General features: G+C 56.0%; 1 protein-coding gene across 1 annotated transcript; it reads right to left on the reverse strand.

Moving 5' to 3' along the window:
• Positions 1–37: 37 nt before the first annotated feature.
• Positions 38–13,756, reverse strand: NOX5 (NADPH oxidase 5). The gene is made up of 15 exons (XM_056500034.1): positions 13,637–13,756; positions 11,727–11,877; positions 9,849–10,059; positions 8,944–9,268; positions 7,986–8,139; positions 6,454–6,626; positions 5,918–6,100; positions 5,162–5,294; positions 4,330–4,454; positions 3,364–3,405; positions 2,946–3,070; positions 2,156–2,240; positions 1,679–1,778; positions 1,426–1,592; positions 38–422 (listed from the first exon to the last, which is right to left on the reverse strand). The coding sequence occupies exons 1-15, from the start codon at positions 13,754–13,756 to the stop codon at positions 291–293; spliced, it is 2,226 nt and encodes a 741-aa protein (XP_056356009.1). The 3' UTR covers positions 38–290.
• Between the last annotated feature and the right edge of the window lie 1,686 nt (positions 13,757–15,442).

The raw sequence follows: 15,442 nt of genomic DNA on the forward strand, positions 1-15,442 counted from the left end.
TTTATTCCTCACATCCAAAGGAAACTTTCCCATCTTTCCCTCATTTATTCCTCACATCCAATGGAAACTTTCTCATCTTTTCCTGATTTATTCCTCGAATCCAAAGGAAACTTTCCCATCTTTTCCTGATTTATTCCTCACATCCAAAGGAAACATTCCCAAAGCTCCATCCCACCCACCCAGCCCCAGCGGATCCGGGCTGGGACGCAGCGGGATCGGATGCCGGACACCGAAGGGTGGGAAGAGCTCCTGGCAGAAGTTTTCCTTGGAAAAGGTGAAGTTGGAGCCCGTCAGAAGTTTTCCTTGGAGAAGCGGAATCCGAAGGTCCGGCAGTGGCCCTGGATGACCTTGGCCAGCGCCGCGGAGCCGCAGAAGAACACCCGGACCTTCCCGCGGCGCTCGGCCGCCACCTTCCCGAACACCTGGAACGGGCCGGGCTGGGATCCTCCCTTCCCTTCCAGCCCAGCCCGTTCCACGAGCCCTGGGCTGGGTTAGACAGCTGGAATGAGATGCTCTTTGGGGTCCCTCCCATTCCCTGATTCCATGATCCCGTTTCCCTGATTCCGTTCCCCAGTTCTCTTATCTCATTCCATGATTCCTTAATCCCTGACCCAGACCAGGGGCTTGGAATGAAATCATCTTTCCATTCCCTCACAACCCATTTCCTGATTCTCTGATCTCATTCCATGATTCCCTGATCCCATTCCCCAATTCCATGATCCCATTCCATGACTCCATGATCCCATTCCCCGACTCTGATTCCATTCCATGAGCCCATTCCATGAGCCCATTCCATGATCCCTGGGCTGGATTAGACAGTTGGAATGTCATTCCATGAGTCATTCCATGACTCCATGATCCCATTCCCAAATTCCATGATCCCATTCCATGACTCCATGATTCCATTCCCCGACTCCATGATCCCATTCCCCAAATCTGATCCCATTCCATGGCTCCATGATCCCATTCCATGGCTCCATGATCCCATTGCCCAAATCTGATCCCATTCCCCGACTCCATGATCCCATTCCCCAAATCTGATCCCATTCCACGACTCCACGATCCCATTCCCCAAATCTGATCCCATTCCCCAAATCTGATCCCATTCCATGACTCCATGATCCCATTCCCCAAATCTGATCCCATTCCATCCATGATCCCATTCCATGGCTCCATGATCCCATTGCCCAAATCTGATCCCATTCCATGACTCCATGATCCCATTCCCAAATTCCATGATCCCATTCCATGACTCCATGATCCCATTCCCCAAATCTGATCCCATTCCATGACTCCATGATCTCATTCCCCGACTCCACGATCCCATTCCCCGATCCCACTCCCGGATCCTCTGACCCGTTCCTTGGCCCCTCACCCTCTCCAGCCCCGCAGCATTCCCGTTCCCTGGATCCGAGGATCCCTGACCTTGTCCCAGTCGGGGCGGCCGGGCTGGGTGCGGCTGCGCAGCCCGGAGATGGAATCCCGCTTTTCCTGCGCTGCCAGCAGGTCCAGGGCCAGCTGCAGCCCCAGAGCCTTCACATCCCCCTTGCCCAGCGCCGAGGTCATGTACAGGTGCAGCTCCAGGAAATTCCCTGGGATTCCAGGGATTCAGCCCCGCTGCAGGGCCTGGACTGGGGTGGGGGTTTTTCTGGGAATGATGCCGGACGCTCCGGCTCACCTCCCGGCTCCAGCTCTGCCTGCTCCGACTCCAGCTTGGCCAGGAGGCCGAGGAACCACTGCAGGTGCTGCTGATCCCGTGTGATCCAGATGAAATCCACCTGGGAGCGCGGGAACGTCTCTGCTTGGGCACTCACCAGATCCCAGAGCCTGATCCTGGTACCAAATCCCAGCACAACCCCTGCACCAGATCCCAACACCAAATCCCAAAACCAAATCCCAGCACCAGATCCTGCCACTAAATCCCATCACCAAATCCCAAAACCAAATCCCATCATCAGATCCTGCCACTAAATCCCATCACCAAATCCCAGCACCAGATCCTGCCACTAAATCCCAGCACCAAATCTGTCACCAGATCCAGCCCCCATTCCCAAACCTCCCAGATCTGAGGGATGCTCCCAGGTTCTCCCCCTGGGACTCTGCAGCCCCATCCCAGGACAAGCCTGGATCCCACATCTCCTGTTCCCATTCCCACCTTCCGGAGCGTCATCTCCTCATCCCGCTGTTCCTCGCTCCAGGAGAAATGGCAGCTGGGGCAGCTCTGCTTCCGCCGCCGGTACCTGCACAGGGAGAGGCACTTCCTGCTCCTTCCTGCTGCTTCCCTCCTTTTCCTGCATTTTCCTGCCCATTCCTGCTCCTTCCCCACTTTTCCTGCATTTTCCTTCCCATTCCTGCTGCTTCCCTCCTTTTCCTGCATTTTCCTTTCCATTCCTGCTGCTTCCCTCCTTTTCCTGCATTTTCCTTTCCATTCCTGCTCCTTCCCTCCTTTTCCTGCATTTTCCTTCCCATTCCTGCTCCTTCCAGCTCATTCCTGCATTTTCCTTCCTATTCCTGCTCCTTCTTGCTTCTTCCCTCCTTTTCCTCCATTTTCCTGCCCATTCCTGCTCCTTCTTTACTTTTCCTGCTCTTTCCTGCTCCTTTCTTCCCCTTCCTGCCTTTTCCTGCCCATTCCTGTCCCTTCCTTCCTTCCTTTTCCTGCTCCTTCTTACTTGTCCCTTCCTTCCCCTTCCCACCTTTTCCTGCCTTTCCTGAATTTTCTTGCCCATTCCTGTCTTTTCCTGCTCCTTCCTGTCCTTTCCTCCCCTTTCCCTCCCAGCTCCCACCCACGGCCAAACTCCATCCAGCGCCTTTCCCGCACCCCAAATTCCCAAAGAAAATCCTGGTACCGAGGAAGGCCCCACCACAACGGACCAAATCCCATGGACAGCTGCACCCAGGCGTGCCTCCCAAATCCCTGGGATATTCCCAGATCCCAGGGGACCCACCGGAACATGATGCTCTGCAGGATGGAGGCGAAGGGCGTGATGCCGATGCCGGCTCCGATGAGCACGGCGTGCTCCGAGGTGAAGATCCGATGGCTCGGGGTTCCGTAGGGACCATCCAGGAAACACTGGGAGAGATCCCAATTCAGGGAGAGATCCGCCAGTTCCCGGTGCTGGAACGGCTCCCAGGTGGAGGAGAAGGGATCACGGAATTCGGGAATTCCCGGCGTTTTGTGGGAGCAAGGAATGGGTGGGAAGGACGGGAGTTTTCCAGCGGGGCAGGGTTTGGATCAGCCCCAGGTGGGATCATCCATGGACAGGGATACAGGGATGGGATGGTGGGAATGTGGATACAAGGACACTCAGGAATGCTGATCCCAGCCCATTTCCCAGGATCCAGGAAAAGTGGGAACACCCTCACCTTGACGCTGCAGCTCCGTGGGGTCTCCCCAGGCCCGGAGCCCTGAGAGGAGGAGGGAGCAGTGACCATCCCCCCTTCCCAAGCATTCCCAAAATTCCCTGGATTTGGGGTGTCTTCCCACAGGGCTGCACACACAATTCCAGCTGCCAATCCCACAATAATATCCAAGGAATTTATTTCTAAAGAGCTTTTTCAGGAGCTTTATCCCATTTGGGATTCATTCTTGGTGGATCCTGTGGGATTGGGGCAGTGCTCACCCCCTGCTCCAGGTCTTTTCCTGGGAAAGCAGCTCCAGAGGCTCGGAATGCCGTCAGCTCCACTGCTCCATCCCTGCCGGAGGCCACGGATCCTTCCTGGGAACAGTGGCTGGGAATCAGCACTGGGATTCCCATTCCATGGGGCACAACATCCCATCAATCCCAAATCCCATCCATCCATCCATCCATCCATCCATCCATCCATCCATCCATCCATCCATCCCAAATCCCATTCCATGGAGCACAACATCCCATCAATCCCAAATCCCACCATGCCATGCATCCATCCCAAATCCCATTGCATGGGTCACAAATTCCCATCCATCCCAAATCCCATCATCCCATCCATGCATCCATCCCAAATCCCATTCCATGGGGCACAAAATCTGGGAATCCCAAATCCCATTGCCAGGATTTTGTGCCCCATGCAATCTCAAATCTCATCATCCCATCCATCCATCCCAAACTCCACTCCATGGAGCACAAATTCCCATCAATCCCAAATCCCACCATGCCATCCATCCATCCAAAATCCCATTCCATGCGGGACAAATTCTTGATCCATGGGAGACAAATCCTTCAAGGCTGGACAAACAGGGAATGTTCATCCGTAGGGATTCCCTGGCTGCAAACTGGGATGATCCCATGGGATCCATTCCCATCCAGCTGCCCCCATCCCTTTGCCCTGATCCCAATCCCACAGTCCCACCTTTTCCCAGTGCTGGCTCTTCCCAGGTGGATTTGGCTCCAGGCCGTGCGATTCCAGCTGCTGGAAATACTCGTAGAGCTTGGTGGTCCATTGGCCCCGGGCCCGGATGTGCAGCCAGAGGGTTTCTGGGGGAGAAATCCACAAATTCTGGAATTTTTGGGATTGGGAAGAGCTTCAAACCCAAATCAACCCATGGAAGAACCTTCCATAACCCGGTTTGATCCCAGCCCCATCCGAGCTGGGAAAGAGATCCTGGGGGTGGGAAACATTCCAGGGATGGAAAACAGATCCTGGGAATGGAAAAGGGGTCCTGGGGATGGAATGTATTCCAGGGATGGGAAACAGATCCCAAGGATGGGAAGCAAATTCCAGGGATGGAAAACGGATTCTGGGGGTGGGAAACAGATCCTGGGAATGGGAAATGGATTCTGGGAATGGGGAACATTCCAGGGATGGAAAAGAGATCCTGGAGATGGAAAAGAGATCCTGGGGTGGAAAACTGATCCTGGGGATGGAACATATTCCAGGGATGGAAAACATTCCAGGGATGGAAAACATTCCAGGGATGGAAAAGAGATCCAAGGGATAGAAATCAGATCCCAGGGATGGAAATCAGATCCTTGGGATGGAAAACTGATCCTGGGGATGGAAAAGAGATCCCAGGGATGGAACATATTCCAGGGATAGGAAACAGATCCCAGGGATGGGAAACATTCCAGGGACGGGAAAGAGATCTGGGATGGGAAGCAGATTCCAGGGATGGGAAGCAGATCCCAGGGATGGAAAACATTCCAGGAAGATTCCAGGGAAGTCCCCAGGGCAGACACGGCACCTGGCTGCTCCGGGGCGCTGCTGATGGAGAAGGGGTGCCACTCGTAGGCGGCCACGGCCGGGATGTTCAGGTAGACATAATCCCCCGGCTGGAAGCGGAAGGATTTCGGCCTCTGGATCACCAGGTGGGTCACCTGCGGGAAAACGGGAGCAGGAAAAGCGGGAATGTCCAAAGGATCTCTTCCACGGGTTTCTGTCACGGGAAGTGCAGCGGAAATTCCGGGTTCTGGCTCCCGTTGGGTTTGTTCCCCATTCCCAGATCAGATCGATGGGATTTTGGGAAAACATTCTGAGTTCCAGGAGTTTCTGTTCTGCTCCGGTTGTTCTGTGAGTTTTCATTTGAAAAAACTGGGAAACAGGCTTGGAAATAAAGGAATTCTGTTTGTGTTCAACCTCCAGCTTTTCCGTGTTTGTTCCTTCATTGCCAGAGTCCCAGGAGGAGGTGGGACAGTGGGATTTGGGATGGATGGATGGATGGATGGATGGATGGATGGATGGATGGATGGAATTTGGGATCCATTCCCACCTTGGAGGAGAGCAGCTGGTGGGATTTGGGATGTGGGATGCATCCCCTTCCACCTTGGAGGGCAGCAGCTGGTGGGATTTGGGATGTCTGGGATCTGGGATGATGGGATTTGGGATGGATGGGATTTGGGATGCATCCCCACCTTGGAGGGCAGCAGCTGGTGGGATTTGGGATGTCTGGGATCTGGGATGATGGGATTTGGGATGGATGGGATTTGGGATGCATCCCCACCTTGGAGGGCAGCAGCTTGGCCTCCAGGATGTGCAGATCCCCCGCCCGGCGCCACACCCAGCCCAGAACCTTCTCCAGGAAAAACAGGGAGCCAGGAATCAGGAACCACTTCCAGAAGTGGGGACCGTGCAGGAGCAGCAGGAACCACACGGGGATGTAGGAGAGGTGGCTCCAGTAAAAAACCTGGGAATGGGAATTGGGAAGAGCTGGATCCAAACGGCGCTTCCTGGTGGGACTGTCTGGGTATCCCAGTGGGAAAAGGCAGCCCAAGGGAATCCTGGAATCGCTGGGATTTGGCTTGGAAAGGACCTTAAACCCATCCACGTCCAATCCCAACACCTCCCACCATCCCAGGGACACTCCCAGGGATCCAGGAGCAGCCCCACCTTCTCTGGGAATTCCTTCCCAATACCCCTGCGGCACTGAGAAACCATTCCCCGTGCCCCGTTGGGAAGAAAATCCCAGGAACCCCAAACCGTGGAGCGCCCGGGGGGCACCAGGGGCATCATTCCAGCCGGGAATTCCCACGGAATCACCTCGAAGTGGCCGCCGCGCCGCACGCAGGGGCTGGAGCAGGCGAGCATGGCCAGGAGCAGGGCCAGCAGGGCCAGCCCGGTCTGCGGGGCGCTGCCGGCCACGCCGCCCGCCCCCGGCCGCGCCCGCCGCAGGTACTCGCCCAGGGCCACCTGCCAGTCCCGCCGGGCCAGGCCTGGGGACAGGGCACAGCTCAGCACCGGCACGGACCGGCCGCGCCACCCCCCCTGCCCGTCCCGATCCCCCCGGGATCCCGGGACACAATCCCCCATTCCCGGGGTGACAGAGATCCCATTCCCGGGATCCCGGGACACAATCCCCCATTCCCGGGATGACAGAGATCCCCTCCCCGGGATCCCGGGACACAATCCCCCATCCCGGGATGTCAGAGATCCCATCCCCGGGATCCCGGGACACAATCCCCCATTCCCGGGATGACAGAGATCCCATTCCCGGGATCCCGGGACACAATCCCCCATTCCCGGGATGACAGAGATCCCATTCCCGGGATCCCGGGACACAGTCCCCCATCCCAGGGGCCCCGGGACACAATCCCCCATTCCCGGGATGACAGAGATCCCATTCCCGGGATCCCGGGACACAATCCCCCATCCCGGGATGTCAGAGATCCCCTCCCCGGGATCTGGGACACAATCCCCCATTCCCCGCGACCCTGTCCCCCCGTGTCCCCGGCACTGACCCACGTGCGCCAGGTGCGCCCCCCACCCGCGCTGGGACGGGGATTGGGGGTACCGGGATGTGGGAATGCCGGGGTTTGGGAATGCCGTGGTTTGGGATCCCGCTCGGGGCAGCGGCACCTCGGCTGCCCGGCGGGAGCCGCTAGAGGGGGATCACAGCCCGCGGCTGCTGCGCCTGCCCTGTCCCTGTCCTTGCCCTGTCCCTGCCCTGTCCCTTGTCCCCTGTCCCTGCCCTGTCCCTTGTCCCCTGTCCCCGCCCGTGCGCTCGCAGCACCCCCAGCACGGGCACCCCTTCTCCAGGGCATTCCCTGCTCCTTGGGACACGGGAACCCTTCTTTGGGATCCCGGGACACGATCCCCTATCCCTGGGATCCCGGGACACGATAGATTCCATCCCTGGAATCCTGAGACACGGGCACCCTTCTTTGGGATCCCGGGACATGATCCCCTATCCCTGGGATCCCGGGACACCAGAGATCCCATCCCAGGGACCCCGGGACACAATCCCCCATCCCAGGGATCCCGGGACACAATCCCCCATCCCGGGATGTCAGAGATCCCCTCCCTGGGATCTGGGACACAATCCCCCATCCCGGGATGACAGAGATCCCATCCCCGGGATCCCAGCACACAATCCCCCATTCCCGGGACACCAGAGATCCCATTCCCGGGATCCCGGGACACAATCCCCCATCCCCGGGATGTCAGAGATCCCCTCCCCGGGATCCCGGGACACAATCCCCCATTCCCGAGACACCAGAGATCCCCTCCCCGGGATCCCGGGACCCAATCCCCCATTCCCCGCGACCCTGTCCCCCCGTGTCCCCGGCACTGACCCACGTGCGCCAGGTGCGCCCCCGCGTGCGCGGTCCCCAGCGCCAGCACCAGGTGCGCCACGCGCTCGTGGCCCCGCAGGTGCCGCTCCAGCGGGAACAGCGCGGCCAGCGCGGAGCGGCGCAGCCAGGTGAGCGAGCGGCGCAGCACCAGGGCCTGGGACAGCCACGGAGAGAGGGACAGAGACAGGGACAGGAGAGAGGTGGGGATAAGGGACAGGGGAGAGGGACAGGGGAAAGGGCAGGGACAGGAGAAAGGGGACAGGGACAGCGAGAGAGTGACGGGGAGAGGGGACAGGAGAAAGGGACAGGAGAGAGAGGGGATAGAGGGTGAGGGGGCGAGGGAGGGGACAGGGACGAGGTGAGGACAGGGGAGAGGGACAGGGGAAAGGGCAGGGACAGGAGAGAGGGGACGGGAGAGAGGGGACAGGAGAGAGGGACAGCGACAGGGGTGAGAGAGAGGACAAAGGAAAGGGCAGGAACAGCGGCAGGGAGTGAGGGCAGGGACAGGGGAGAGGGCGAGGGAGGGGACAGGGACAGGAGAGAGGGACAGGAGAGAACAGGGGATGAGGGCAGGGAGCAGGGGACAGCGACGAGCAGGGGGCGAGATGGGCCAGGGCAACCGGAGATACCAGGGAGCAAACGGAATTATGGAGGGGGCAATAGGAGATACCAGGGGGCAATAGGAGATCCCAGGAGGAATGGGAGATGTTGGAGGACAATGAGAAATCCCAGAGGGAATGGGAAATGCTGGGGGGCAATGGGAAATCCCAGGGGCAATGGGAAATGTCGGAGGAGTACTGGCAGTTCCAGGGGGAACGGGAAACGTTGGGGGACCATGGAAAACGCTGGGGACAACGGGGAACTTTCGGGCCAGCATCCCTCCTGGACACCCCGGGAGCCTCCCACCCTTCCCGGCTCCCTCCCACCGTGTCCCCCGGTGTCCCCCGGTGTCACTCACGGCCAGCAGGGCGCAGTTGAGGTTGAGGCTCTGCCCGCAGCCCCGGGCCAGCGCCAGGGCGGGGCCGCGCTCCCGGTGCCCCAGGGCCCCCAGGGCGAGCAGGAGCGCCGAGATGGCGACCCAGACCCCCAGGCAGCACAGCCCGGGCCGCTGATCCCGGCAGGATTCCCGGGAAAAGCAGCACAGCCCGGGCCGCTGATCCCGGCGGGATTCCCGGGAAAAGCAGCACAGCCCGGCCCGATGATCCCGGCGGGATTCCCGGGAAAAGCAGCACAGCCAGTGCTCAGCGGGACTGGGACTGGGAGGCTTCAGCCAGCTGGCGGCACTGGGAAAATGGGAATGGGGGTTTGGATGGGGATGGGGAGCCCAGGGTGGTACCCGGCCCTACAGCCAGAGTGGCTGCATCCCTGTATCCATCCCAAAATCCAAACCCTTCACTCATCCCAAATTATCCCAAGCCATCCCAAAATGCAAACCCTGCCCCATCCCAAACCATTCCAAAATCCGCACCTTGTCCCCATTCCAACCCATCCCAAGTCATACCTGCACTCATCCCTGCCCCATCCCAAAATCCAAACCCTGGCCCATCCTAAACCATCCCTACACAATCCTAAAATCCAAACCTAGACCCGTCCCAAATCATCTCTCATTCAAACCCTGCTGCCATCCCAACCTCATCCCAAAATCCAAACCCTGCCCCATCCCAACCTCATCCCAAAATCCAAACCCTGCCCCATCCCTCATCCAATCCCAAAATCCAGACCCTGCCCCATCCCTCATCCAATCCCAAAATGCAGACCCTGCCCCATCCCTCATCCAATCCCAACCCTCTCCAGCTGCTCCCAACCCCACTGCGGGCTCCCCATGGAATTCTTTCCCGGAAATCCCAGCGTTCCCCTCCCCACCTGGTGCTCAGGCTCTCCAGGAGCTCTGGGAACGCTTCCAGCTGCTCCCGGAGCTCGGGGAAGGTGATGGAGCCGCTGTGGTCCCGGTCCAAGGCCTGGAGCAGGGCCTGGCTCAGCGCTCCGAGCCGCTCCTCGGGAAGGGCCAGGGAGCTCTCCCGGAGACAGCCCCGGAGCACCAGCAGCAGCTCCTGAGCGTCGATGGAGCCACTGCCTGGAAAAGCGGGAGAATCCCGATATCCCACAGCCCCACGGAGTCATCTCCATCCCAGAGTCCCATGGAGTCATCTCCATCCCGATATCCCACAGCCCCACGGAGTCATCTCCATCCCAGAGTCCCATGGAGTCATCTCCATCCCGATATCCCACAGCCCCATGGAATCATCTCCATCCCAATATCCCACAGCCCCATGGAATCATCTCCATCCCAATATCCCACAGCCCCACGGAGTCATCTCCGTCCCGATATCCCACAGTCCTATGGAATCATCTCCGTCCCGATATCCCACAGTCCTATGGAATCATCTCCGTCCCAATATCCCACAGTCCTATGGAATCATCTCCATCCCGATATCCCACAGTCCTATGGAATCATCTCCATCCAGAGATCCCACAGTCCTATGGAATCATCTCCGTCCCAATATCCCACAGTCCTATGGAATCATCTCCGTCCCAATATCCCACAGTCCTATGGAATCATCTCCATCCCGATATCCCACAGTCCTATGGAATCATCTCCATCCAGAGATCCCACAGTCCTATGGAATCATCTCCATCCAGAGATCCCACAGTCCTATGGAATCATCTCCATCCCGATATTCCACAGCCCCATGGAATCATCTCCATCCAGAGATCCCACAGTCCTATGGAATCATCTCCATCCCGATATTCCACAGCCCCATGGAATCATCTCCATCCCAATATCCCACAGTCCTATGGAATCATCTCCATCCCAATATCCCACAGTCCTATGGAATCATCTCCGTCCCGATATTCCACAGCCCCATGGAATCATCTCCATCCCGATATTCCACAGCCCCATGGAATCATCTCCGTCCCAATATCCCACAGTCCTATGGAATCATCTCCATCCCAATATCCCACAGCCCCATGGAATCATCTCCATCCCGATATTCCAGTCCTAATCCAGAAATTTTCCTTGCAGGGTGGAAAAACTAGGATCTGTTCCCTGGAAAATCAGGATGATCCTGATATTCCATAGCTCTAGAGAATCATCTCCATCCGGATATTTCACAATCCTATGGAGTCATCTCCATCCCAATTTTCCAGTCCTAATCCAGGAATTTTCCTCAAAGCATAGAAAACCCTGGCAGGGTCAGGATCTGCTCCCTGAAAAATCAGGATGATCCCAATATTCCACAGCCCTACAGAGTCATCTCCATCCCAATATTCCAGTCCTAATCCAGGAATTTTCCTCACAGGGAGGAAAATCCTGGATGGGTCAGGATTTGTTCCCAGGAATAAATGACTGGATAATGGGAATGGCATCCAGGGGAGGCTCTGGTTGGATATTTGGGAATATTCATGGAAAGGGCGGCATTGGAAGGGACAGGGGGACAGGGAATGGTTGGATTCGATCTCCAAGGGCTTTTCCAACCTGAACGATCCCACAATTTCAGGAAAGTGGGATGGGAGTTGGGATTGGAGCGGAGCAGATCCTGCTCTTCCTGGCTGATGGGAAATCCTGGGAAATTCTCAAGAGTGACCAATGAAATCCTTGACTTCCAGCTGGAATTTCCCCGTTCCCACACGGAATGAGGGCTGCAGCCTCATCCCAGCCAAACCTGGATGCTCGGAGAAGATCAAATCCCAATTTTCTCCCAAAAAAAATCCCCACGGATCCCGTTTTTCTCCTCTCACCGTCCACATCGTACACCTGGAAGAGGAACCGGAGCTTTTCCGTGGAATTCCCGCGGAGCAGCCGGCGCAGAGATCCCAGGAGCTCCTCCCGGCTCAGGGAGCCGCTCCCGTCGGAATCGAAGAGCGCGAAAAACCTCTCGGCAAAGAAGGACTGAGGGAAAAGAGGGAATGTTCCCATGGAGCAGGGAATTGGGGAATTGGGAATGTTCTCTATGAATCAGGGAATTGAGGAATTGGGAATAATCCCATGGATCAGGGAATTGGGAACGTTCTCCCTCCATGGATCAGGGAATTGGGGAATTGGGAATGTTCTCCATGGATCAGGGAATAGTCTCATGGAGCAGGGAATTGGGGAATTGGGGAATGATCCCATGGATCAGGGAATCGGGGAATTGGGAATGTTCTCCCTCCATGGATCAGGGAATTGGGGAATTGTGAATGTTCTCCATGGGTCAGGGAATGTTCCCATGGAGCAGGGAATTGGGGAATGATCCCATGGAGCAGAGAACTGGGAATGTTCCCATGGAGCAGGAAATTGGGAATGTTCTCCATGGATCAGGGAATCGGGGAATTGGGGAATGATCCCATGGAGCAGAGAATTGGGAATGTTCTCCATGGAGCAGGGAATTGGGAATATTCTCCAGGGAGCAGGGAATTGGGAATGTTCTCCATGGAGCAGGGAATCGGGGAATTGGGAATGATCCCATGGATCAGGGAATCGGGGAATTGGGAATATTCTCCCTCCATAGATCAGGGAATTGGGGAATTGTGAATGTTCTCCATGGGTCAGGGAATGTTCCCATGGAGCAGGGAATTGGGGAATTGGGGAATGATCCCATGGAGCAGGAAATTGGGAATGTTCTCCATGGATCAGGGAATTGGGGAATTGGGAATGTTCCCATGGAGCAGGAAATTGGGGAACTGGGAATGATCCCATGGATCAGGGAACTGGGAAATTGGGAATGTTCCCATGGAGCAGGGAATTGGGGAATTGGGAATAATCCCATGGAAAAGGGAATCAGGGAATTGGGAATGATCCCATGGATCAGGGAATCGGGGAATTGGGAATGTTCTCCCTCCATGGATCAGGGAATTGGGGAATTGGGAATGTTCTCCATGGGTCAGGGAATGTTCCCATGGAGCAGGGAATTGGGGAATTGGGGAATGATCCCATGGAGCATAGAATTGGGAATGTTCTCCATGGAGCAGGGAATTGGGAATGTTCTCTATGGAGCAGGAAATTGGGAATGTTCTCCATGGAGCAGGGAATCGGGGAATTGGGAATATTCTCCCTCCATGGATCAGGGAATTGGGGAATTGTGAATGTTCTCCATGGGTCAGGGAATGTTCCCATGGAGCAGGAAATTGGGAATGTTCCCATGGAGCAGGGAATTGGGGAATTGGGAATGTTCTCCATGGATTAGGGAACAGGGGAATTGGGGAATGATCCCATGAATCAGGGAATGTTCCCATGGAGCAGGAAATTGGGAATGTTCTCCATGGATTAGGGAATTGGGGAATTGGGAATGTTCCCATGGAGCAGGGAATTGGGGAATTGGGAATGTTCTCCATGGATTAGGGAATCGGGGAATTGGGAATGTTCTCCATGGATTAGGGAATTGGGGAATTGGGAATGTTCTCCATGGATTAGGGAATTGGGGAATTGGGAATGTTCTCCATGGATTAGGGAACAGGGGAATTGGGGAATGATCCCATGAATCAGGGAACTGGGAATCAGGGAATGTTCCCATAGAGCAGGAAATCAGGAAATGTTCTCCATGGATCAGGGAATCTTCCCTGTGGATCAGGGAATTCTCACTGATCCCTCCTCTCTTCCCATGGATCCCATTGATTCTTCCCACAGATCCCTCCCCTCTCCCCAGGGATCCCTTTTCCCAAGGATCCCGCACCTCCTTGACCTGCAGGGCGGATTTGAACTCTTCCAGGCTGATTTCCTTCTCCTTCCCGGCGACATTCCCGAACTGTTTGCCGACCCAGCGCAGGCACTCCGCGTCCGCCGCCGCTCCCATGGCTCCGAGTGATCCCTAAATCCCAAAACCCCTCTGGGGAGCTCCCAGCCCCGTCCCGGAGAGCTCCTCACATGGAGCATCCCAAAGCCGGATCCTGCAGGGATCAGCTGGGTTCCAGCAGCCCGTGGAATCCCAAATTTCCATGGAGCTGCCCAGCCCAATTCCTGGGATAATCACAGAGTTCACATGGCCCTTGGGAGCATCCCTGGGGATTAATTTTTCCCAGAAAAGCTGAGCAGGGATCCTCTCCCATTCCCATTCCCACCACTCCAAATCCCATTCCCTCTCTCCCATTCCCATTCCCACCACTCCAAATCCCATTCCCTCTCTCCCAATCCCATTCCCATTCTCTCCATTCCTATTCCCATTTCTTCCTCTCCCAATCCCATTCCCTCCTCTCCATTCCCATTTTGATTCCCTCCATTCCCAATTCCATTCCCTCCATTCTCTTTCCCATTACTATTCCCATTCCCCCACTCCCAATCCCATTCCCTCTCTCCCATTTTCTCCTCTCCCATTACTATTCCCATTCCCTCTCTCCCATTCCTATTCCCATTCTCTCCATTCCCATTCCCTCCAAATTTCCTCCAATCCCCCAGGCTCCATGAAATCCATCAGCACATCCCAACATCCCAGATTTCCCAAGGATCCAAAGGAAAATCCGGGTTCCAGGAGCCTTTTCCCATCTCCCACCTCTCCCATTCACCTCCAAGGGATCCGGGGAGACTCCAAAGGGAAATCCTGGAGCCGGATGGATCCAGCTGGGATTTCCCTCTGGAATAAATCCCAAATCCCCGCTCCCACCTCATTCCCATTGGTCCTGGTTTCCCAAATCCCGCCCAGCTCCGTGGCCCATCCCAACCCTGCTGTTTATCCCTTTCCCAGTTCCCTGTCCCATCCATCCCTCGGGAATTGTGTTCCTGCCAAATCCATCCGTTCCCCAATTCCTGCCCGTCAGGAACACACCGGGAATGTCTTTTCCAGCTTCCAGCCCTTTATTCCCTCCGGAAGAAACCAGGCTGGGATGAGGTTGCCATGGGAATGTCAGGAGCAGATCCAGGGATGAAACATTCCCGATTCCCACACTCCAGAGGCAGCTGGACCCCGGATCCCTCCGGGAATAACCAGGAGGAGCTGCTGGAGCACAAAACTGGATCCCAAAAAATTCCAACCATCCCAGGATCTTGGGATAAACTGGATTAAATCCAGCCCTCTCCTATCCCAAATCCAATTTTTCCTCCATCCCAAATCCAGCTTTTTCCCCATCCCAAATCCATCTTTTCTTCCTAATCCATTTTTTTTTCCATCCCAACTCCAGCCTTTCCCCCATCCCAAATCCAGCCTTTTCCCAGGATCTCCACTCGTTTATCCCAATATTTCTTGGATCCCAAAGGTTTTTCCAGGAATGGAGCCATTCCTTCATTTTCCCACCCCTTTTCCAGCTTTGTGCCATATCCAGCTGCATCCATAGGGGAAAAAAAAATGGGAATTCTGCTCCAAGATTTGGATTTGGGGCTCCAAGGAATGGGAATTCCAGGAGCTCCATTCCCAACTTTTCCTTGGATTCTGCGGGATTAACTCATCCTGAGGAATTCAATCCCTGTTTTTTAAAGGAAACCACCCTCAATTCCCAAATTCTCTTGGATTCCATGGAATTTCTTCATTCTCAGGAATTCCAGGAGCTCT

This window comes from Oenanthe melanoleuca, chromosome 10 (assembly GCF_029582105.1).
Source record: "Oenanthe melanoleuca isolate GR-GAL-2019-014 chromosome 10, OMel1.0, whole genome shotgun sequence".
NCBI classification, from domain to species: Eukaryota; Metazoa; Chordata; class Aves; order Passeriformes; family Muscicapidae; genus Oenanthe; species Oenanthe melanoleuca.

Coding starts and splice junctions, on each gene's coding strand:
- NOX5 (XM_056500034.1), bottom strand. CDS start 13,756: ATGGGAGCGGCGGCGGACGCGGAGTGCCTGCGCTGGGTCGGCAAACAG. Junction 5,295..5,917: donor CCAAGCTGCTGCCCTCCAAG/GTGGGGATGCAT, acceptor GTTTTCCCGCAG/GTGACCCACCTGGTGATCCA. Junction 3,071..3,363: donor CACGGAGCTGCAGCGTCAAG/GTGAGGGTGTTC, acceptor GATCTCTCCCAG/TGTTTCCTGGATGGTCCCTA.